General features: G+C 43.6%; 1 protein-coding gene and 1 pseudogene across 1 annotated transcript in view; both read right to left on the bottom strand.

Annotated features, from left to right (window-relative positions):
• FAM135B (family with sequence similarity 135 member B) overlaps positions 1-25,953 on the bottom strand; it is a 273,737-nt gene that overhangs the window by 89,700 nt on the left and 158,084 nt on the right. Inside the window, exon 4 of the mRNA XM_057532173.1 lies at positions 5,406-5,545. Coding sequence (XP_057388156.1) covers positions 5,406-5,545 — 140 coding nt within the window. The remainder of the gene's footprint in view (positions 1-5,405; positions 5,546-25,953) is intronic.
• Positions 14,252-14,349, bottom strand: LOC114238682 (U6 spliceosomal RNA; annotated as a pseudogene).

Below are 25,953 nucleotides of genomic sequence, written 5' to 3'. Positions count from 1 at the left end.
GGCACACATGCCCTTCCACTGCCCTACCTTATTTTCGTTAAAAGGATTGCTTCCTTTCAAGGGCGATTTTTTTAAATTGGAGTATAGTTGATTTACAGTGTTGTGTTAATTTCTGCTGTACAGCAAAGTGATTCAGTTATACATATATATACATTCTTTTTTCATATTCTTTTCCATCATGGTTTATCACAGGTTATTGAATAGAGTTCCCTGTGCTCTACAGTAGAACCTTGTTGTTTATCCACCCTATATATAATAGCTTACATCAGCTAACCTCAGCCTCCCAGGTAGATGACTTTTTTAGTGTCGGGCATCAGTTTCAGATAGTAGTGGAAATAAGAACAGCAGCTAGGATTTACAGAAGAGCTACTGTGTAGCAGATACTACATAGGACGGCTACCACTGTCATATACTACCTTATTTAATGTGGATAAAACTGTGAATTAAGACATATTGGCCTCACTTATAAATGAAGAAATTGAGACTTGCTGTAGGAAAGTCACTTCCAAGGCTTAACTAGTTAGTGGCTCCAAAGCCCAGATTCAGTCAAGGGTTCCTCACTTCTTCAGCCTTTCCCCAGGGTCTCATCTGTGTTGTGGGTTGTACAGTCTCACGCTAGCTGATTTCAACTCTGCTCATCACAGTAGTAACTCTTGTATCTTCTCCTCCTTTATGAACTTCTCTCCTGAGCTGCATCATAGCTGGGGAGGTAAGAAAGCAGCTTTGGAAATCAAGCTACATGGGTACAAAGCTTGGCTCTCCATTTATTAAGTATCTGTGTGACCCTGGGCCAATCAAACTCTCTAGGTATGTTTGTTTTTTCATCTGTAAAATGGGGGTGAAATGATTACACTTACCCCTTAGATCACTGCTATTGTGCGATTATGTAAGAAAATGCACATAAACGGCTTAACACAGCGTGTGAACAAAGGCCATTCTCAACAAATATTAGTTACAATAGTTATTTCCAACTTACTATGGGCCTGACCACCTAAAGGACCCCTTCGTCCACTAACTCCACCCCCAGGCCTGCATACTGGTCACAAACACAGGCTTTGCGGTCAGACTGCCTGGGCTAGGTCTGGGCTGGGCTTAAGAATCTGCATTTTAAAAAAGTACTGCCAGGGGACTAGGACACAGTGCATCTAGGAATCATACTTTGAGAAATGCTTTTCTTTTTGGAGCCCATAAAAATGCAACCATCCCACTCCTTGGCATATATCCGGAGAAAACTCTTATTCGAAAAGATACATGCACCCCAATGTTCACAGCAGCACTATTCACAATAGCCAAGACATGGAAGCAATCTACATGTCCATCGACAGGTGACTGGATAAAGATGTGCTATATATATATATATATATATATATATATATATATATATATACATACATACATACAATGGAATGTTACTCAGCCATAAAAAAGAATGAAATATTGCCATTCGCAGCAACATGAATGCACCTAGGGATTATCATACTAAGTGAAGTAAGTCAGACAGAGAAAGACAAATACCCTAAAATATCACTTACATGTGGAATCTAAAATATGACTCAAGTGAATTTATTTACAAAACAGAAACAGAGTCACAGACATAGAAAACAAACTTATGGTTACCAAAAGGGAAAGGGGGTGGAGGAGGGATAAACTGAGAGTTTGGGATTAGCAGATGCAAACTACTATATATAAAATAGATAAACAACAAGGTCCTACTGTATAGTCCAGGGAACTATATTCAGTCTCCTGTAATAAATCATAATGGTAAGGAGTATGAAAAAGAATATATATATAACTGAATCACTTTGCTGTATACCAGAAATTAACACAACACTGTAAATCAATTACACTTCAATTTAAAAATGCAACCTTGCCCACAAAGATTATTTTATGTAACCTGTTCCTCTTCCTCTTCAGGACATTAAGCATCTCGTTGCTAATAATTGTATCTTCTCTGCCTTGTCTGCTGGGAAGCTCTGAATGTGTGGGCCAACATCTGCAAAGGTCCAGAACTATGCTTGTGCATTTTGGTCTGTTACATTTAACTCAGGCTTTAGTTCCCTTTTGTGTTTTTCCTCTACTTTGGCTCACTCTATTGCTATTTTTTCTCTTTTACTACTCTGTGTATTTTGTCAGCCTTCCCAAATCTTCTGGGGGGGGTGTTACACAAAGTGTATATAAATAATATACCTATCCTACTCCACACTCCCTGATTCTTTGCAACTTTTATGAAAACATTAGTGCCTTAAGCTGAGATTAGTTCTGTCCATGGTCATCTCTTACATTTACTTGTGCACTAACTGTGTGGACTGAATCTTCTCCGTGTCTGCACTTCCCATAGCACAGGAAACGGTACGCTTGATGTGTTGGCATTGTATATGCCTGCCACTCACATTGATGGCTACGTACATGCAAGACCGTGAACTCTGGCCAACTGGCTATACGGTGTTTTGGCTGCCATAAACAGATATTCACTAGAGCTAATGCATGTATTCCAGAGATACAGCTTTTATGAACTTATCCAATTAACTTTAATTGTCACTGATTTGGATGTAATGATTAATGATAATGTTGTTTGCTGCCAAATGGATTACCCCCAACACAATAATAAATTATTAGCTTGTAGAGATAAGTGATTTTATATGCAGAAGAAAACAATATGTACCATAAGAACAAAGTCTTGTACAAAATATGTACAAGACTACAACCCATGCTGGCAAACACACTCCCTGTTCAACCTCTGAACTATGGCTTGCTGCAAACTCGCGTGAGGCTAAACTTGAGTGTTGGGAAACATTAACCTTGAAAAGCTTTAAACTGTTAGGGGCAGGAGGAAGAGTCTGATGGAATTAAGATGGAATAATGACCAAGAGACCTGAGTCATGTCCAAACCCAGCCTCCAGTCACAACCGTTCTGCCCAGGAAGGTCTTTGAGATCAACGTGCCAAAGGACAACGGCCCATGAGAAATCAAGTGACTTTCTCTTAGTAGAAGTCGGGGAAGCTGAGCTTGTGCATGAAGCCCAACTGGGAGTCCCTTAACCCTCAAAACCAGCTCCAGTATCTTTTCCTAAACTACCTGTGTCCACCAGAGTCCAGTAAAGAAGTAGATGATACACTCAGTTCATTAAAAAGAGTTGATTTACGAAGGTGTGGGGAGAACTTAGGGAAAGCAACCAATGATGATGGCTGGGTACCTCGGGGTTAGTCACTGCAGGACTCCTCACCACCTCCCCATTCCCACCTCAGGGCCTTTGTCCTAGCTGTTCCCTCCTCCCAGGATGCCTGGCCCCTCTTCAGCATGTGGTCTCAGCTCAGTGTTGCCTGTTCAGGGAGCTCTCCTGTCTGTCACTTCCCTTCCAGGAAGTAATCGCCATCTCGCCATCTCGTGTGAAGATTGTGTTGAAGCTGAGCTCTTGGAAATCTGAGTATCCATCAGGAGGCAGCATCCAGTCTCGCAGAGTGGGCCTGCCATGAGTTCTCTTCCATTTTGGGCCCAGCTGTAGTTTCACAGGACCTCCAACAGGGGTGAAAATTCCTACTCTCATTACCTTTGTGAGTGTACCTCATGGACGAGAGAGCTGAGCGAGAAGCAGTGGGAAGGCTCAGCGATAGAATATACAGGATGTATTTATTTGATTGCATGGTGATGTATTGATCTCATGTTAAAACATAAGCTCTCAGACACCAGGGATATTTTCTTGTTCATGGTTTTTATCTCTAGCCCACAGTAGGTGCTCAACAGATCTTTGATGAATGGATGGATTCATAAATGAACAATCAGTCACAGCTCTTCACGTGTAGCCACACAGGGGAACTCGTCACTACCTCAAGCATAAAAGATGTGGACAAAAAGCCACGGGAGGGACTTCCCTGGTGGTCCAGTGGTTAAGACTCCGTGCTCCCAATGCAGGGGGCCTGGGTTCAATCCCTGGTCAGGGAACTAGATCTCGCATGCTGCCAACTAAAAGATCCTGCATGCTGCAACTAAAGATCCCCTGAGTGGCAACAAAGATCCCAGATGCCGCAACTAAGACCTGGCTCAGCCAAATAAATAAATAAATATATATTTTTTAAAAGTCAGCTGAATACAAAACTTAAAAAAAAAAAAAAAAAGCCATAGGACATGAGAAGAGTATTAGATGGCCAGTAGGAGTCGTTATGCACGCTATAATGCCTGTAGGGGATGCCCGTAGGGGACACGTCTCTGAGTAGGCTCTCCTAAAGTAGGAGTATACTTCCACATCTTTAAAGATACTCTAGCAGGGAATGACCAGCTGGAATGCGGTAAGGGGGATTCGAGGTGGGGCTGGGGGAGTGAGAAAAACGGTTTAGACTTCAGATATTCTTTTGGAACATCTGATTTTTTTTAAAGGTACAAGTGATTTTTTAATTTTTAATTTTTTGAAATTTTTTGGAGTCTAGTTGATTTACAATGTTGTGTTAGTTTCAGGTGTACAGCAAAGTGAATCAGTTATACATATACATATAGCCACTCTTTTTTAGATTCTTTTCCCATATAGGTCATTACAGAGTACTGAGTAGAGTTCCCTGTGCTATACAGTAGGTCCTTATTACTTATCTATTTAATATATAGTAGTGTGTATATGTCAATCCCAACCTCCCAGTTTGTCCCTCCCTCCCCTTTCCCCCCAGTAACCATAAATTTTGAAACATCTGATGTTAATATCAGGTTACTATCAGATGTTAATTTCATAATTAGGAAATGTTCAATCAACTTTCTCCAAGGCCTCTGGGCCTTGACTCATGCCTCTGGGCCTTGACTCATCCCCCTTGTACGGGATGCCCTTCCTCTTTCTTAGTCTGATGAACTCTTAGTCCCAGCATCTCAAAGCCAGCTCCTTTGTGAAGCCGTTGATGTCCTCCCACAGAGCTCATCTCCAACCTTGGTGCCCCGTGTTCTTTTGCACATGCAGCTGGCACAGTGCATTTCAGCTACCAGTGCCTATCTGTATATCTGCTTTTCTGATGAAGGATCCATCCTTTGAGGGATTGGTCCTGCTGCCTTCTTCAGCTTTGTCCATCATCCGAGGGCCCGCCCCAAGCCCCTGCACAAAGCAGATGCTCAGCAAACACCTGCTGATTGACCTGTTGACGGAGGCCCAGAAAGACGAGCAAATGGGCAAAGGAGGAATGAGTAAGACGGTCAGCAAGTTAGTCAATGGGACCCGCTTGGAACATGAAACAAGCAAGTATATGAACGAAAGCATGAGTACAAAAAGGAATAAATCAGGAAGTGCAGGAATGTTCTGAAATCACCAGTCCCGATCTGTCAGATTTCAGAGCAAATGTACAACGTCTCCTTCACGTCCCATTCTCCTCGCACTGGATACAAAAGGCACAGGAGGGAACGGCCATTTGTGGCTGGTGGAAGATTCCGGGACTTACCCTTTCACCATCTAAGAGCAAATGAGCTCGGAAGATCACGGCATCGCCGACGGGCACCTCTTCGTTCCTGTATAAGATCTGAAAGACTCGGCTGTGCACGGTGCTCTCGTGGACACAGGCGGAGCGCAGGCTGCCGCTGTCTGCAAAACAAGAACCAGTAGGAGCGCATGACTTCCGTCCTGCCCTGATTGGCAGCCTCCTTGTGGGTCAGTCCAGCTCAAGAAAAACAGTGGCCCCAAACTGCACTCCAATTCCCAAAGACCAAAAGCCACAGATGAATGTGATTCCATCACAGAAGATTTATGGTCACTGAATCAGGCTGGCATCTCAGAAAGAACCTTCTTCAGTCCTTTTATAAGTCATAGGATCTTGGCTAAATCACTTGTCATGCAATGGGCAGTGCTCCTTGGCTGGAAGTTAGTACCTGCTAAATTCTTTACCTGCTCACATATCCCCTCCTTCATAAAGCCTTCCATAATCCCCCTGTCCTGAAAATAATGAGGAGAAAAGCAGAGAGATAAAAACAGAAATTGGCCTTCTACAAGGATATCCTAGCGTCCACAGAATCTCTCTCTCCTGAAAGTGTTGTTTGCACAGCACATAGGAAGGATACTCTGTCTTGAGTTTTAGATAAATGTGCTAATTCTAATTACATTAGATATCCAGTTTTTTAAGCAACTTGTTCAATCCGATGTCTTCCAGTGCATTCTAGATGTACCCTAATCCCTAAACATTGTCTCAAAGTTAAGTTGAATTCCAGGAAGATAAACCTACTCAAGGAGGTTAAGAGATCTTCCTGCATCCACTGACCAGGGTTACTATGAAGAGAAAATGGGTGAATTCTTCCAAATCACTTAACACACAAACTGCAGAGTTGGAAAAATATAGAAACCTTCTAAAATAAATAATGGTACTATTTATATAATATAAAGCAAAGATAACTCATTCATAATAATGGCCAAGTGGTATTTCACAGCTTCCAAAGTGCTTTTCAAATGTGTTTCTTTCCTTAATCCTCACAGAAAATTGCTAGGGTAAGTTTTCACCACAGATGAAGAGACCAAGCCTCAAAGAAGAGGAGGGAGGTGTCATGACAGTCGCTATACGAGGAGGCGCTGTGTGGATTCATCCTCACATCCACCTACTTAACAACTGAGAAAAGACGTCTTGGGTGAATGAATAAAATGCACCCATTTCCTAGCAAAAGACAGGTATGCAATAAAGCTCTACTGAAAAACGGAAACAGTGTGATTGCAAAGGGAAGCAAGAAAATTTTTTAAAAAGCCCAACCAGCAAAGGAAAACGGCTTGAGTGCCTTGTGCAGTGTCCCCAGCTGGCTGGAACAGTCCCTTGGAAACAGGGACAAAGGGTTACTGTCACCTCCCCACGCACAGTGACACTTAACACCTGCACTGTAGCTTCAGAGTAGGGAAAAAGAAATGTAAAATCCCAGGTCGTTTCCAAGGCTGCACAGATGTTCATGCTCCAATTTGCACTTCATCGTGAAGGAAATAAAATTTCTGGCCTGACACAGCCCTACTTAGACCTGTTGGATTCAAATTGATGTGGCTTTTCCACAGAAGTGATCCTTGCGTGCAAATGCCCTTCTGTTTTTATTTGTTGCACCAGCCCTTTTTCTATCACTGTCAAGGCCTGGTTGATCTATAAGCCAGACTGACAACGTGGCAGAGGATGGATGGGGTAAATACTCTGAAGGTCAGAGCAACACTGAGCCGTCTAGGACCTGGAGGGACAGCCAGCAAAACAGTTCAATCACTTGCCTTCTTGGGCAAGTGACATCACTCCTTGTAACAGCAGCTTTCCATGTGAAAAACGGGCATCTCCACACACTGACCTTCTGGGATCAGCGTAGACAGAAGAGGATAAAATAAATCAAGATCTGAAGATCAAGCATGTCCCAGGCATGCAAAATGCAGTAGGATGACTTTCTCATTGTGTTTCGAGAAAGGTCGTAGCACTTTCTGCTGAATACATTTCCACCGGCTACATATCTATGGGAGACTGAGCTCCTCTGATTTTGAGCAGATTGACAAACTAGACCACAGGACTCAGCAGTATTTACAGAAGATCGTGGCATCCCAAGGTGCCCCATTAAGCCCAGGATAAGGCATTTCTGATGCCCTGTGAGACTTTCTGTGGCATTTTCTCATCACTAGTAAGTAGGGCACAAAGGAAGGTTCACTGATCACAAGACACCCTCTGGGGTTGTGGGCACCACTGAGACAGCACCTGCCTGCTTTGTTCCCACTGGGATTCTCCCTTCTTCAACAATGACAGCCCACACTTGGACACCTTGCTCATTATCCTGGCTCTTTTCCTGACATTGTGAAGGAAAACTTCCTTTCTTCCCCTCAGCAAGGCCACTTCCTGAACTTTCTATGACTGGCTCATTTGCAGGACCTTCCTTGGCAGACAGAGGGCGTTCGTTCACACCTTGTTCTCCTCACCCTCTTATGCACCAGGTTCTGGGCACCTAGAGGTGAGGGCAGTGCCTGCTGTCTCTACTCTGAAAGACCTTGCTCATACCTTGGGAGGCTGCCGCTTCCTAGCAGTGGGGTAAAAAGCCACTTTTCTCTTTAGACTTTTTTGTTGTTGAAATCACAAACTCATCTTTTTTTGTTTGTTTGTTTTATCCTTTTGTAATTTTACATTGGTGAAAAGAACATGTCTTGGTATATCCCAAGTGTTATTTCAAATATTCTGACACTTTTTTTTTCTTAATGTTATTGGAGTATGGTTGATTTACAATGTTGTGTTAGTTTCAGGTGTATAGCAAAGTGATTCAGTCATATATACACATACATTCCTTCTTTTTCAGATTCTTTTCCCATATAGGTTATTACAGAACATTGAGTTCCTTGTGCTATACTGTAGGCTCCCACTGGTTATCCATTCTATATATAGTAGTGTGTGTAAATTAATCCCAAGCTCCTAATTTATCCCCCCCTTTGTTTCCCCTTTGGTAACCATAAGTTTTTGAAATCTGTGAGTCTGTTTCTGTTTTGTAAATAAGTTCATTTATATCATTTTTAATTAGATTCCACATATGAGTGATATTATATATTTGTCTTTACCTGTCTGACTTACTTCACTATTTACAATAGCCAATCACAGAAACAACCTAAATGTCCACTGACAGAGGAATGGATAAAGAAGATGTGGTGTATATATATATATATATATATATATATATATATATATATATATATTATATATACATATATATATAATGAAATATTACTCAGCCATTAAAAAAGAATGAAATGATGCCATTTGCAGCAACATGGATAGACCTCGAGATTATCTTTAGACTGTTTTTACTTATTGTTTGGAGACCAGACCAGTGGTCCAATGAGAAGGTGTAGATTAGTCTTCCTAAATATCTGTCTTCTTTCGTAGGTGTCAGGGTTGATACCATGGATGAGTATCTGAAAGGAGAGTTAGAGCTTTGAGGGAAAACAAGTCTGATGGAAAGAAGGTGGGAGGGGCAAGAGAAGGGGATAGAAGGAAGAGGAGGGGAGTAGGAAAAAGGGAGCAGAGCAGATGAGAGAGAGGAGCTCTTCAATGGCTCCCATTGTCCAAACAGTTTAATCTGGAACTTCAAACCAGAAAGCAAGAGTAAAAAAACTTCTAGGTTCTGCTGCTTCTTTCCCCCCAAATGAGTGATACCAATACTTTGCATATCTATGTGCCTCTAAATGCTTACAACTCGAGTTACCTTCCCTCTGCTGAGAGCCCCCAGCGGGCTCCGTGAGCGCAGATTACAAAGCACAGGTGCTGCTTCTCTGACATGGACCCTCCACCCCAGAGTCCAAGCCAGGGAGCTCTCACGGGCATTGACTTGTAGACTGAATCTCACTCCCGCTCTGGGAACATAGTCGTGGCTCTGCCAGTACACAGGAGCTCCCCAGAGAATCAGGTCTGTGCTAAGCAGTCAAAACTCTGGGGGACCCCTTCCAGCCCTCCAGGCCTGAGGATGGCTGGGTGAGGTCTGGGCTATTCGAAAACAAAGATTCTAAGAAGCTATCACAGCATTTCTTCAAACCCAGGCCACATTCATATGGGAGAACCTTCCAAAACATTAGAGTTCATGGAAGTTGAAAAAGCCAAATCAGATTATGAGCAACTCAAGGTCAGAACCTTGGAGTTTCTATGGTTTAGAACAGGATCTCCTTCAGCAAAGCAAAAACAGGTGTCCTAGACTTGCCCCACTACTTTCTCGCTATGGGGTCTTGGGCAGGACAGTAAATAGGAGCTTAAGTGAAGCACGAGTCACGCCCAGCTTATTTTACGTGATGAATGTCAGGCTCAGATGAGATGAGAGCTAAAGAGGTGTATGTGTAACTGTGAAATTCTCAAAACCCAAGCAGATTTCCTGGTAAGATGAAGATGATAATGATGATGACTCTTTAAACTAGATAATTGTCTGGCTACTTCTAGGAACAGGAAGGACAGAAAGTCACCTTGAAGCCAAGGTTTATTATTGTTTCTAACTGTTTCAAAGAGTAGGCAGAAGAGAAAAGCCACCTGAAGCAGGTGTTCACTGTTTTTCCAGGGAATGAGCAGAGTGACCTTCAGTATCACGTAAGCTTTGTCAGACTGGTAAGGCCACTGCACGTTCACTGCCAGGGCAGAGAGGTGTGGCATGACCTTCTGTGATTCCATCAAGGCGGCTACCTTCCCCGGAGACCCTATCACAGGAGTACAAGTGGAACAGTCTGCTTCGAGACAGGAGGAAATTGTGGGAGCAAAGAGACCAAGATCTTGATGACTTTTTCTGGAGTTTGGAAGTTGGGGAGGTCTGTTACACTGGGACACACTTTTCCTGATGTAGGAGGTATTAACATACTGTGTGGATCAGGCGTGGAAAACTTGTTCCTGGAAGTAGAAGGACTTTGAAGAAAGCTGGGGCCTGAAATGATGCCTCTGGATGTTGCCCACGGGCAAGGGGTTTATAAGCAGCAGGTTGATTTTGTTACATCGGGACCTGAAAAGCCCTGTGGACCCATCTATCCTGGCACAAAGGCTGTGCTTTGTACAGCAATGCCATTGGGGTTCCGAGGCTTGTGCCCACGAGGTCCGTAGAGATGCTTGTGGAAGCAAGTTCACCATTGAGAGGACGAGCCTTCTCAGAACTCTAGAGAATCACCTTCAACGGAGCTCTGGCACGGCCACAAGCAGCCCAGAGCAAGGGACCAAGCAACCCAGTTTTCTCCTAGCCTGGCATTCAGAAAAGGACCCTGGTCCACTGTGGAATCTCAGAGCTTCTTGGACAATTTGAGACGGGCGAGGCACGCTGGCACGTCTGCCAACAGGGCATTTAGAGACACAAGCCCATTTGTGGAATATCCCAAGAGTTGTGAACATACTGGCACCTTCAATTTTTGAAGCGTATCAGATGGATGATACATCAATAAAGGGCTGCATTTTAGTTGTCATTTTTATTGCCATCTGAAAGAAAGCAAATGTTTTTCTTACTTTCTACTTGACCCTTCTGTACATGGAATATTGAATATTTTGTTTTAGTGCCCACAGAGATGAGTGTAAGCCTTAACCATAACTCCAGATTAATATGTTTCTATGGGTTTTGCTATAAAATATATTAATTCATTCATTGAATTCTTATGAATCACCTGCTATGCATCAAGTCATAGGCAAAAAAAAAAAAAACCCAGATTCAGTAATCAACAATCATAGGGTTCCTTCATAGAGAACAGACCTGTGGTTGCTAAGGGGGAGGGGGAGTGGGGAAGGGATGTACTGGGAGTTTGGAACTGGCAGATGCAAACTATTGTATATAGAATGGATAAACAACAAGGTCCTATTGTATGGTACAGGGAACTATATTCAATATCCTGTGATAAACCAAATGGAAAAGAATACGAAAAAGAATGTATGTATGTATGTATACATAGATATATACACACACACACACACATATAAACTGAATCACTTTGTTGTACAGCAGAAATTAACACGACATTGTAAATCAACTATACTTCAATAAAACAGAGTAAATCGAAAACAAAACAAAAACAATCATAGGGTTCCTTGTGGGGTGCTCCTGTCTGGAACATCTATCCGTGGAACAGGGATGAGTAGTCCCTTAGTTGTTCACCTCCACAGACTTCTCCTTGTCTGAACGAATTTCTCATCTTTCCAGATACGTTGCATTATTTGAAACATCTTATATAGGCTACTTTAACACTTTTAATTGAGGGGGCAAATTATGTACAACAAACTGGGTTTGGGCGCAGATGTTGTTACTTATAACTCTATGGTTTGAAAAAGTCACTTCTCTGTAAGATGCAACAGACTCCAAACCGTTTTGCTCATTTCACGCTGCTCTACAAAAGTTAGCCTGGGATTCGTTGGTCTGAGTTCCAGGCACTTTATATTCCTTATCTCACTTGACCTTGGGTATGAGAGTCTTCACTTCCCTCATGAGGGAATTCAGGATCATTAGGTTAAGTTACATCCTCTGCAGCAAATGTATCAATAGTAGATGGTAGAATGGTGACTCCAAATCATGTGCTTCTTTTCATTCTTTCATCTCTGAGTTTGTTTACTCATTTATTATTTAATTAAACGACCCCACAGACAATGTTAGACATAATACCAGTCACTGGTGATGGTACAGCAGCGATAAGGACTAGCCTGCAATGTTCAGTGCAATACTTCCCAACTTTTATCTCTCCTCACCGCACTCACATTACTCCATCACTTCTGTTTCACAGAAAAAGAACTGAAGTCCTAGCATGATGGAACAGCAGGCCTTACGTATTATTCTCACTCAAATATGCACTGAATCAATCAATTAATTAGTTATTAATGAAGGCAGGGATACAAAGGGATGATTTTTGGAAGGTTCCCTACGTTGGGGGGAAGCTCCAGTTCCCAGGATGTCTGACTCCTACCTTAGTCTGCAAGAAAACTCAAGTTACAAAGCAGAGACCGTGGCCTGGCAGAAATTCTTACTTGCAGAAGGAGGGAAACTAAACCAAAGAATACAGGAAAGAAAAAAATACCCTTTAAATTCCTGAAAATGAACAAGGGCTGCTGATGTAATTTAGCCGTGAGCAGCCTCCCATCAACACTGAGTGGCCTTCATTACTTAATTATAAACCCTTTTCACCTACCTATTAGAATGAGCCCAGTCAGGCTAGCACTTGGTAACACTTTATTAGCCAATAATGTGCACTGCTATGTAATTTCAAAAGTAAAAGGCCAGAGGCCCGCCTCTAACACACTCCAGTCACCCAAGACTGGGGTCCTAACCCCCGTGCAGTCTCAGGTGTTTCCATTTGTATTCTAATTAGAGTCCAGTCCATGGCCTTGCCCCTCACGCTTTTGTAAGGACAAGAAATGGATTGGAGTTCAGACATGGATTTCCTCCGGGCTCTGCCATTTGTACACCGTGCACCTGTGAACAGGGAACTTACCTGGTCTGAACCTCGGTTTCCCCCCCTGTGACCTGGGGATGCGAGTTCAAGGGTTGGGAGGGTTGAATGAGATGACCTAGGAGTGTACCGGGCACAGAGTCTAACATTTAACAGGTGCTCTCAGAGAAACGGCAGTGATATACTGCTGGATGGGGAGAAGCGGGCAGCTGTGGTGACGATGAAACGTTATCCGCAATGGAATTCTAGCAGCTGCTAGCAGGACTCTCGAGGGAAGTGGAAAGGGAATCCTCGATTGTTTCTTGATCCTGGGAAGACAGCGGGCTTGGAGCAGGGCAGTGGGCACTGCCTGGAAAGACAGAGTTTCAGCAATCTCCCTGTTTATAGCTGGGAGTCTTCGAGTGAGATGTTAACTCTCCCAGCCTTAGTTCATTCACAGACGAAAATGGCAATAATGATTTGACTCACCAGGGTGGCAAGAAGAAGATTCCTTATTTTTCTGTTGGTTTGTTTTTGTTTTTTGTTTGTTTTTCTTTTTTACACTGTATATCTTAATTTTATTTTTTTAACATCTTTATTGGAGTATAATTGCTTTACAATGGTGTGTTAGTTTCTGCTGTATAACAAAGCGAAATCAGCTATACATATACATATATTCCCATATCCCCTCCCTCTTGCGCCTCCCTCCCACCCTCCCTATCCCACCCCTCTAGGTGGTCACAAAGCACGGAGCTGATCTCCCTGTGCTATGCGGCTGCCTCCCACTAGCCATCTATTTCACATTTGGTAGTGTATATATGTCCATGCCATTCTCTCACTTCGTCCCAGCTTCCCCTTCCCCCTCCCCACCTGGCTGCTGATGGAAAGTAGCTAAGTTCATGCTTTCCCTCTCCTCTCCCTGCTCCCCCCGGGATGGCTCCTCCTGCCCTTCCCGCCTCTGTGTTGGAGACCTCCATCTAAGTCTTGCTGTTTCCAAGACTTTATACGCCACTCACAAGCTGCGAACCCTCAGATGCCGGACTCCAGCTGCACCTCTCTCCTGAGTGGACCTGATCCCTCGCGCGCTCGACATTACTCCTTTGATGTCAAATCCACACCATAAACTTACATACCCAATACAGAACCTTTGGTTGTGTCCCTCCCCCAATCTCTCTCTTTTCTTTTTTTTAATCAAGTACTTCTTGTTATTTTATTATTGGTAAATAATGGAAGAAAAAAATGGTCCTCATTTTTATATCATTTTTTTTTACATTATCATTCTTACAGTACTCTTTCTTTTTTGGCTAATTTTGTTGTTGTTCAGTCTCCTGTTGCTTTTAGGTATTACAAAATTTTTTTAACATCTTTATTGGAGTATAATTGCTTTACAATGGTGTGTTAGTTTCTGCTTTATAACGTAGTTTCTGCTTTATAACAAAGTGAATCAAAAACATGGAACGCTTCATGAATTTGCGTGTCATCTTTGCGCAAGGGCCATGCTAATGTCGTTCCAATTTCTGCATATGTGCTGCCGAAGCAAGCACCCTCCTCCAATCTCTCAACCACAAAGAGTAAAATACTTCCTGGCCATCTTTTTTTTTTTTTTTTAGGGCTTGGCCTAGGTGATTTTTTCTTTAATTTATTTATTTATTTTTGGCTGTGTTGGGTCTTCGTTTCTGTACAAGGGCTTTCTCCAGTTGCGGTGAGCGGGGGCCACTCTTCATTGCAGTGCGCAGGCCTCTCACTGTCGCGGCCTCTCTTGTTGCGGAGCACAGGCTCCAGACGTGCAGGCTCAGTAATTGTGGCTCACGGGCCTAGTTGCTCCGTGGCATGTGGGATCTTCCCAGACCAGGGCTCGAACCTGTGTCCCCTGAATTGGCAGGCGGATTCTCAACCACTGCGCCACCAGGGAAGCCCTTCCTGGTCATCTTTGATTCCTCTTTCTCCCTTACCCTCTCACCCAATCCTCCATAAATCCTGTGGGTTTACATTCAAAATGCGGTTCTGATGAATCCCTTCTGGGTCACTTCATATTCTTCTCTCAATAGAGAATATGGAAAACTTTATTTCTACTTCTACTGTTACTACTCTTTAGTCTATTCATATAAAATATAAACCAGACTTCATCACTGCCCTGCCCCCATTGCATTTAGAATAAAATCTAAATTATCTACTATGGTTGAATTGGCCCTAAATGAACAGTTTGGAAGCTGTAGCCCAGGTGAGGGTTTAGCACAGAGCCAGGTCTTTTCCTGAAGTCTAGGTCAGGCAAATATTTATAAAACGCATGACTGACCAAGGCTCCAAGGCTCCAAGTCGTCCCATCACTGAGAATTTGGCAACAATGTTTAATAAACATTTGTGGAAGTGAACTGAATCTGGGCTCAAGCAGCTTGCTGCTAGGGATCTGTTTGCTGCTATGTCCTCAAGATGACCCGGAATCCACACCTATCCTGTTCCCTTACAAACAGCCAGTGCTAAGTATGCCTGAAACATACAGCCTGGGGTTTTCTGAGAGGGGTATAACCAAGGCTCCACCTTCTAATTCTGAAACCCATTCTGTTAAAAAGTCATCAGACCCAGCAAATGGGAGGCAAAGAGCCCTGTTTATGTGATTCAGACTTTTCCGAGCCATCTGCCTCGGCCATATGCTTCCCAAGGAGAACTAAGTATAGCACGATTGCAGCTAATCAAATCTTTGTAAGAGCTGCAGCATCCCCGCCCAGTCATGGGCCTGGCATGTTCCAAGGAGCACAGAGCCCTTCTCCAGCCCAAGGCGACCTTGGCCTTAATGGGAGACCACAGAATGTAGGAGGCAGTTGTGACTTGCTAGGAAAATATCCGGGAGTGCCGAGAGGCACTGCTGAGTAGGTAAGAACAGGTGGTCACTCTGCCTTTCTCTTCCACGGAGATGGAAGTCCCCTCCAAAAGATCAGCCCCATGACCATGGCTGAGCCAAGACTGACCAGTCCAGAGAGAGAGCTGCGCCCCAGGCCCCAACTCTCTCCAAGAGCTGAAGCCACCACTGTCCCCTCCCCAAGCCATGAATGAGGGGAGCTCCCCCTAGTCACGGCCATTCTCACCTGGCCTCTCCTCCAATGCCTCACCTTCCTCTATTACACCCCTGTCTGTTAGGGCACATACCCCAAATGGTTAGCACAGGTACCAACCAATCAGAATGCGTGCCAGGCACAGGGACGAGCAGGGTCCTGTGGGCCATCTGCTGTACCAGGCACAAATCCTTTATTTATGGACTACAGGGAACGCGAGGGTTTGGGAGAGGGACCAGGCTAACTGGCCAGTGGAGGGGGGGCAGCTTAGGCATTTGAGGGCAGTGGCTACCCTGACAACTGCTCCTACCAGATGCACTGGCTGAACGTCGCCCCTCGTTAAAATGAACATGTTTTCTCCAAACCACGTGCAGGTCAGCCCAGCCTCTCCGCTGAGACCTGTCCCCGCAGCTAGAGGAGTTATTTTTTTGCTTCTCAGAGTCCCATGCTTTCGTCTCACTCCTTCTCCCCCTAAACTCAGTGTCAGCCCAGAGGAACCTGAGCGCCCGTCCTCCAGGACACGGGTGGCCTTGCAGCCGCTACTGCCCCCTTCCCTGCATCAGCATCTTTTCCTTCTGCTGTGCATCTGCAGCAAGTGCCACAGAAGCATCTGTGCGTGGACCTGGAAATTACCCCAGGGCCAGCTCTCCTCTCTCCGACACAAACCATCTCCATCACTAGATACCCCCAGGCTCTCAAAGTTGGTCTGCATGCCTTAGAGTCCTAGACTCTGATGGGTCCCCCTGACTCAGACCTGGCAGTGGCTGAACCTAGTAATTGACCTTCAACTTCCCACACAGCAAATGCAGGACACAAGGGTGTCTACCCCATGCCCTGACCCAACTCTGAGATATTTCTTGATCTGAACGTCTTAGCTCCAGCCTACAACCGGACCAGTCTCAGCACAGCTGGAGTGTTTGGTAACCACCCACTCACGTGGTGCTGACACCTCAGGGAGTAGGACCCTGAGGAACTGAGCTGGGATCTGATCCCTCCCCATCTTCCTGGCCGACTTCACTCTCCCCTTCAGCAGCTTTCTCTGACCGTCGCAGCCTAGAGGGAATGTGGATCCTACACGTTCACTCAGCATTCGGAAGATGCTCCATTCCTGACTGTACCCCCTCAACACACTTACACCCCATTCATCAAAAATATTGAGAATTCCAGGGTCCATGACGGATCTGCGGACATGAGACAGTCCCTGTTCTTCAAGAAGGCCGTTAGCATTCTCTTCCCATGAATAAATGTCATGATTTCCCCCAATAGTTTCACCTTTTGAATCGTGCACTTATAACCCATCACAGGTGATCAATGGGTGTTTGGTCAATTACAGAGCTATGGCAAGATGGCGTGAGGAATGTCAGAGAACTTTTTAGGCCACTGGGACTTGGTGGGGAGGGGCATTGCTAAGAGGTCTGGGTTAGTGTCTCGATTTTTCCCTATTACAAGCACGTGATGTTCCTTTCATCACTTTGCTTTCTGTAAAATGCAGCTATAATCTCTAATTATGGTATTGTCATGAGTACCAAATTAGATCACAGGAAGCAATGTCTATGGCTCGCTAAAATGAACACTACTTTTCAATGTTCTAATTACTTTAATTATTTTTGGGGGAGGGAGTTACTGGCTGAGAGTGACTTCTACCATGTCAAATACAAGTTTATTTCTGATTAGACATAAAAGCTAATAAAACTAATACAAATTATGTTATAGCTAATTTTCAGAGGTCCTAGCATAGTGCTTGCTCAAAGTCGGTAATCTATAAATATTTTTTGAATATTCTTTTTCCTATGACCTTTTTCCCACTAAGCTTTCTTCTTCTCATTCATCATAGACCCTGCTTGTCTTGTCCCTTCTTCAGACATTCTCTCAATGCCCCAGGCAGAGACCATTGCTCCCTCTCCTGACCCCAGAGCAGTTTGCAGCAGCTGACTTAGACCACCTGTCATGCAGTTACGGTTCTGTGTGACTCTCCTCCGAGCCTGCAGAATACATCACTCACCACTGCATTCTTAGCTTCTAGCAAGAAGCCTGGCGTAAAAGAACACAATTTTTTTTTTAATGAATTGATAGCCTCATCCTCATCTCAAAGACCTGTGTCTCCTTGCAAACGTCACCTCTTCATGGAGATTTTCCCATTCATTGTAGTTACAAGTAGCCCAGGCTCTGAAATCAGATCTGCATTCAAGTTCAGACTCTCCATCCACTTGTAATTTTTTTTTACATTTTTTCATTTAGTCTTCTTAAAAAAAATTATTGAAGTATAGCATATAGTATATACTCCATTATAGGTTATTACAAGATAATGGGTATAATTCCTTTGTTTTATACAGCATATTTTTGTTAGTTATCTATTTATATATAACAGTTTGTATCTGTTAATCCCATACCCCTATCTTGTCCCTTCCCCTTCTCTCTCCCCTCTGGTAACTAGTAGTTTATTTTCTATACCTGTGAATCTGTTTCTGTTTTGCTATATACATTTGTTTGTATTATTTTTTTTAGAGTCCACATATAAGTGATATAGTATAGTATTTGTCTGCCTCTAACTAATCTCACTAAGCATAATATTTTCTAGGTTCATCCACATTGCTGCAAATGGCAGAATTTCATTCTTTTTATGGCCGAATAATATTCCATTATATATATATATATATATATATATATATATATCTCACATTTTCTTCATCCATTCATCTGTCCATGGACACCTGGGTTGTTGCCATCTCTTGGCTATTGTAAATAGTGTTGCTATGAACATTAAGGTGCGTGCATCTTTTCAAATTAGCGTTTTTGATTTTTCCACTTGCAAATTACTTATGCTTTTTGAGCCTAATGTCCTTCATGTGTAAACTAACCATAAAAACCTCTTCTTCTGAAGCGTTATCGTGAAAGTTAGATAAGACAGTGATTGGCGTCATTATTTTTATTAACAGTGCGCTTTATCCATGTTCACACCTTTGTTATGTATATTCCACCTTCTACTTTATTCAGCTTGGAATCACCTTATCCTCACCCACGTGCCCCCCGACCCCGCATCGTTCTACAAGCTACTTGAAAGCACAGACAATAGGATGGTCATTTGAGCGTCTTCCCTGTGACCTAGGTGAGTGCTTTGAATAAACCAGGTGCTCAATAAGACTCTGGCAAAGTACTAGGTAGAGCATTAGCCTGGTTATCTCCAAAGGTAAACTGAGTCCTCAGTGAGGAAGACAAATTTTCCTTTTACATCTGAGCCACTATCCTAAGTCTGAGAATCCACACGTCAATGTGGGGACTACTAGCTAAAAGGAAATCACACAGTTCTGTAAACTCATTTCACAGATAGGAGCTGGGAGGCTCAAGAAGATGGAGAATCCAGCCCAAGGGCAGAACTAGCAGTGGAACCTAGAATCCAGCCTCCAAGTCCAGGGCTCTTCCTCCTGCCCCTCAACGCCCTCCCTTGGTGCTCACTGGGGCACTGAAGGACTGTTTGCAAGGCTGTTTCAATGTCTTTGTGTCTGAGCAAATTCTATAAACAGCATCTGAAAGTCGTAGCAGCACCTGCCTGGGTGTCAGCCAAGGCTTGGCCAGTGGGCTCCAAAATCAATGCACACCTAGGCCTGTGTCCTCAGAATCAATTATTGCAGATTTAGATTCAATTACCAGACAGCCTCTTCTCTCAGGCTCATTTTTCTGCACGTCTCCACTTTGGCGCAGAGGTGATCGTGCAACCTTGCTGATGTGCACCACAGCCGCCATCACCCACCTGGCATGAGCTGGGGGCAGGAGATGCGGGCAGCTCTCCTCTGGGACATCCCGGCAGAGTCGGCCTCCCCCACTGCATGCTGGGTGCCACGGCATCACATGCCTCGCGATCACACCTCACCTCCTCATTATTTAATGTCTGTTTGAGTTTCCTGGGGTTCAGTCATGTAGTTCATCTCAGCAGCCATAGGACTGGGACTGAGAAAAAGTAAACTTTTAATGACTGTAATGATTTTCCCTTCTTTATTTTACGTATTTAACTTCTCCTAAACTAGATCCTTCCCAACAGCTTTTTTTTTTAACATCTTTATTGGAGTATAATTGCTTTACAATGGTGTGTTAGTTTCTGCTGTATAACAAAGTGAATCAGCTATATGCATACGTATATCCCCACATCTCCTCCCTCTTGCGTCTCCCTCCCACCCTCCCTATCCCACCCCTCTAGGTGGTCACAAAGCACTGAGCTGATCTCCCTGTGCTATGTGGCTGCTTCCCACTAGCTAGCTATTTTACATTTGGTAGTGTATATATGTCCATGCCACTCTCTCATTTCATCCCAGCTTACCCTTCCCCCTCCCCGTGTCCTCAAGTCCATTCTCTACATCTGCATCTTTATTCCTGTCCTGCCCCTAGGTTCTTCAGAACCTTTTTTTTAAGATTCCATATATATCCAATGGCTTTTAAGCGAGGTCAACTTTCTCTCGTTAGAACTAAAATACATACAAAAGCCAAAACTCTCGGCCCTCCTGGCTACCACTCTCTCTCCCTCATTGCCTGAGCAGTAACGCTTACCCAAAGAATGCCTCTACTGGCTGTCTCCATTTCTTCATCATTTTACTCATGCTTCAGTGCCCCCAAAATCTAGTTTCTGGACCCTTATCACCACCCAAAGAGCTCCTATCAAGATGATGAATGCGCTAGCTGTCACTAAGATGTCCAGGAAAGTTTTAATGCACGTTGTACTTGAATTCTCAGAAACTTTCTGCAATGCCAGTCAATGCTTCCTCCTTGAACTATCCTCTTCCCATGGCCTCTGCGAAATCAAGTTCCACTAGTTTCCTCTTGACTCTAGGGCAGCTTTCATCTGCCTCCTTATCAAAGTCACCTCCCTGCTGCCCTCAGTGTCACTCCCCACCTCCCTTACAATGGTTTGTTTTACTTAAGTTACTGCTGGAGTCATATTGACTGTCTTCTCTTCCAACCAGAATGTAAGCCCTATGAGAGCACTAAATTGGCCTATTTTATGCATTCTCCAAGTCCTGTACGTAAAACGGAATGCAGTACATAGCCAATCAATGAAATCCATGTGTCTAACCCAGACTTCTCCTCTACGTTCAAGACCTTGAAGCCCAGTCGCCTACTTGAGATCTTCTGTTTGGATTTTCAAAGGCAGCACATACTTAACATGTTTCAAACCACCACTAGAGGGGGAAAAAAAAAGCTAAAATGCTGGTTTCTCTTCCAGCGTTCCTTATCTGAGTAAATGGCTCTATGAGCCACCTTGCCGTGTAAACCAGAAATCTGAGAGTCACTGTCTCCCTCCAGCTTCTGAGTGTGAGCCCTCATCTCTCCATCTCAACCACCAACCAACCTGCCCAGGCTCACCTGGCTTCTCACCTGGACGGCTCAATGGCCTTTGTTCTGCTCAACCTTGCTTCTGGTCTGTCTCTCTACAATATTTCCAAGGAAGCATATTTTCAGTACACAAATAGAATCAAGCTGCTCCCCTGCTCAAAATCCTTCAGTATCTTTCCATTCCTTTTAGGATAAAGGAAACACTTTTTTGCCCTAATACAGTCCTCAAAGCCAATTTGCCCCTGTTTATCCGCATCTCGTTCCAGGCTCCCTCGTTCACTCTTCCGCAGCCACGGTGGCCTGCCATCCCCCTTTGTCACTGCATCACCTTTGCCCATGCCGCTCCTTCTACCTGGAGTGGCCCTTCCCTTCCCTGTGGCTCACGCCAACTTCTGCTCACCCATCTCTTTCCCCAGAGAATGTTCTCTCATCACCCTAAACCTTGTCAAACCCATGATTACAAGCCCTCCTAACACAAGGCATCTCTCTGAGTACTGTGATATTAGTTGGTGTAAAAATGGCTTTGACTGTTTGAATAATCTCCTACGTTAGACCAAGTCTTCTGTGAAAGACAGGCCCTTTTGGCTCAAACGGAACTATCTGCTTGATAAGATATTTGTTGAATGTGAAATTTTAAAATATAATTTTTAGGTGTGAAAAAATGGGTAAAGACTCTAACCTACTGACTTTTTAATATCTTGTAAAAAGTCATTTCCTTCTCATCTGATCATTACAAAAAATCATCAAACGAGTTATCCACTTGAAACAAAACTAGCACTGCAACTGTGGCAATGATTCAGAAACACCCAACTCCTTGACTCCACTAATTTATAAACTCTCTGAGACGGTTTCCTCCTTTGAAAATGGAAACAGAGATACTTTTCTCCAAAGACTGCTATGAGAATTGATAAAACAGTATTTACAAAATACGTAGCACAGTGCCTGGTATAGTCAGTTGCAACATCAATAGAAATTTATTAGCGCCATTGCTACCAATCCATGAAAATATGGGTCATCCACCGGCACGTATTTCAGAAGGCTGAGGCAAAGTGCATTGACTTCAACGAAGATAAACAAGAATGTTCATTTTCAGGAGTCATGACTTTTCTCGCGCTTTAACAATATTGACCCAAACTGCTCTAAACCAAGGCAATCAATACTGGAGAACGTGTGCTCAGGTGAAGCTTTCAAACAGAATTCAGATGAAAGGGAAAGCCTCTTTCAATGAGGTCTGGAAGTGATGTGAAATTCTTGTCATCCACCTACTCATTCTTTCATCCATCCATCAGTCCACGGACTCTACACCTCAGCGCTGAGTGACAAAGCTGTGATAGCAGGTGTGTGAGTCATGGCAGTAAGCAAGTTTCTGTCCTCCTAGGACTTACACTGTGGTAAGGGGGGGGAAAGAAATGCTCGAGTAATCATTCAGTTATGACATCATAAATGCTACAAAAAGAGAAACGGACGGGAATACGGCACACTTAATTTGGGGTGCGGGAAGTGTATGACCTAAAGGTGAAAAGAGGCATCTTACGGGCTATTAAAACTGAAGTTTGACAGTGGCCACAACGGACCCTACAAACCAATGTGAAGGGCTAGGCTCAAAAGCAAGGCTCACAAAGGGAGTGGATGAGAATCACGACGCTAAATTCCTCGGTTAGATTAGAGGAGTGACGTGGCATCAGGTAGAGAGGGAAGAAAGGATTTTAGAGAGAACAAACATACAGATGTTTGGAGAAAGCTGTTGCTACGAAGTCAGTCTCTATTTACACCACCTCCAATGGAGGAGAGAAAAGAGGTGTCACCTCCTTTCGTCCAAGCACGGAGGGCCAACCCAAACAGCTTAATACAGACCCCTCCGGTTCGGGGACCAGAGGACCAGTGCATGTTTGACTCCTCAGAAAATTAAGGCCACTCCATGCAGCAGGAGAGAGGTTAATGCATTGGGATAAGCTTAGACATTCCGAATTTGTTGAGGCAAAGGAGACATTATTTATGGACCAGACATGAGATCTGTAGGGAGAGCTGACCTGGTACCGTTCTAAGGGCCGCTCAGGGGAACCACGTGTGTGACAAGAAGATCCCGGCAGGGAAAGTCTACGTGAGTGAAACACATCCAATTGCAAGATGGAGATCCAGGGCAGGCTGAGTGAGCAGGGAGGTGTGTGGAGTTGCTGATACAGGACCCCTGAGGTTGCACCCCATTAGCAGCATGGAACACCAGCTCACATGAAAATGATGGTGAAGCCAAACAGACCCAGATACAAATCCCAATCCCACCATGTTTCTCCCTAAGCCTCAGTTTCCCCAGCTATTAACTGGGAATAATGTTGATTATAACCATAGATTGTTGGGAAGAATACATCCCTATTTGTAGGATTGACAGGAAAGCTCAACTTAAGCTGAGAAGCAAAAGCTTTGAAACATCAGACTCCAAAGGTCAGCATGACTTTGTCTAAAACAAAGATAAAGGACAAGCTACAGACTAGGAGAAGATATTTTCTACACGATACATCAAGGAATCGTGAGCAAAGCTGTGTTTGGCAGGAGGCAGGAGACAAAATTACATCAATAAGGAGTAAATTATCCAAAAAAAGCAGCAAAGGTTGTAAATGGGAAACTCGTAAAAGGGAAAATAAGAATAGCTCATAAACACATGAAAGGAAAGTGATTAGGGAAACGCAGACAAAACAAGATACTAGATTTGTGCAGGGAAATATCCTCATGAACTGCTGGTGGAAGTTTGAACTGGAACTTTGAAACGCCTTCTGGCAGTTTTCTTTCATTTAAATCTGCACGCCCGATGGATGCTTTAGCAACGGGGCTTTTTGTCATCTAGAGCAGGTCCTCACACATTCGCACAAGGAGGCGTGCACAGCGATGTTGTCTGAGTCGTCCTTGTGTACAAATGGCCCCCGAACAGTGGCGTGCCAGCACAAGTCTAGAAACTGGCTTCCAAACAGAACTGATTTGTAATGTCTGCTGATTTCCTGGTGCAAACAGTCCTCCACCCCCTCCATGGCCAGTTTCAAGCTACCCACATGAAGTCACCAAACCTGGGAAGAGATGAACACAATCAACTCTCAGGCGCAGGTGTGAGATGACCACAGCACACCTCGGTCTCCAACTGCATATGTGAACAGACTTTGTCAAAGTAAGAAAAAAACAAAATCTACCCATTATCTCTTGGTGAGTAGAACATGAAATGAAATGCAGAGAATGTATACCCGCAAGTTAGCCATGGTTTCTTTGGAGATGGGTGGGGTCTCGCATTTGGATAGTGGCTACAAAAAATATTTGTAGCCTGATTTGTAACGTGCTCAAGGAGAATTTAGTCATAGATCACTTATGTAATCCAATTCATAAAATACTGAAATTTTTTAACTGACAGAGTGGTGTTACTTATGCAGCAAATTAATGAGATGGCCAATTAATGTTGGTTCCTTTATTATTCTCTCTTCTACCATTAGCTCCTGTGAACCTTGTGCGAAACAAATTAAGTTTGTGCATTCATCCATTAAATGCACTGTTATTGGGTGCCTGCTTGTGCCGAGTGCTGCAGAAGAATACAGACGCGACCAAGACTTACATCAAACTCCCCAACCTGGGGGGGTTATAATCTTGTTGGTGGAGAAACCTGTCTGGCAGGTCCTTACGGAACTAAACCAGTGATTCTTAAAGTAAGGTGGACTATGGGACATCACACTGTCTACTCTAGTCTTCAAAGACATTTACTTTAAATTAAGAGGAATTAAGGAAATTCTTATTAAACATCTGTATTCATGAGACAGCTGTTCCAAGGGCCAGAAAGTTCAAACTGTCTTCAACAAGAAAGAAAACTTCTCAATCCAATAGTAGCTCTAGCTTCAGGTATGGCTTGATTCCTTGGCCAAGGGATGAAACTCAAAACCCTGAATCCCTCTCTGCTTTCTCTTTCTCCGCATCCCTTTGACTGTTCAGTGGACATCCCAAGGCTCTTCATACAATGGGACCATGGGCACAGCAATCTCAGAATTATCATCCTAGCACCCCAGTAACCAGGAGGCTAGAGAGAGAAGACAGGTCCCTCCCTGGAGGTCCTTGTCCAGGACCCAGGCATATATTGATTGCTTGAGCCCATCAAAGCCAGGCCTGGAGCTGGGAATCAATAGGCCACACCGCTGAGAAGACGGAAGAGGGACACTTCCCAAGGAAAATTAGGTCACTGTCAACAGAAAAAGGGAGTATAGAATCCAAAAAGTCAACTGCTTCAAGAGTGCCACTTACCATGGAGTTTCATGCTGTTTGAGCCATTTGGTTGAACAACGAAAAACAGGACATATATAGACTACCAAACGTAAAATAGATAGCTAGTGGGAAGCAACCGCATAGCACAGGGAGATCAGCTCGGTGCTTTGTGACCACCTAGAGGGGTGGGATAGGGAGGGTGGGAGGGAGGGAGATGCAAGAGGGAAGAGATATGGGGACATATGTATATGTATAACTGATTCACTTTGTTATAAAGCAGAAACTAACACACCATTGTAAAGCAATTATACTCCAATAAAAATGTTAAAAATAAATAAATAAAAATAAATAAATAAATAAATTCAAACTTAAACAGTAAAAAAAAAAAAAACAGGCCTCTTCTTCCCCAGGGGAAATTAAAACTCAGGAATTTTAAATGAATTTCTGACTCTTCAAACTGCAAATGGAGGGCCTTTTTCATAATGGAGCAAAAACAATCATTTGTGGTGAAAATGTTCATTAGATTTCAAGTTCTTGAATTAAAATAGC

The sequence above is a fragment of the Balaenoptera acutorostrata genome, chromosome 17, assembly GCF_949987535.1.
Source record: "Balaenoptera acutorostrata chromosome 17, mBalAcu1.1, whole genome shotgun sequence".
Classification (NCBI taxonomy): Eukaryota; Metazoa; Chordata; class Mammalia; order Artiodactyla; family Balaenopteridae; genus Balaenoptera; species Balaenoptera acutorostrata.
The sequence above is the reverse complement of the archived record's forward strand: the minus strand, read 5'-3'. Positions and strand labels throughout refer to the sequence as shown.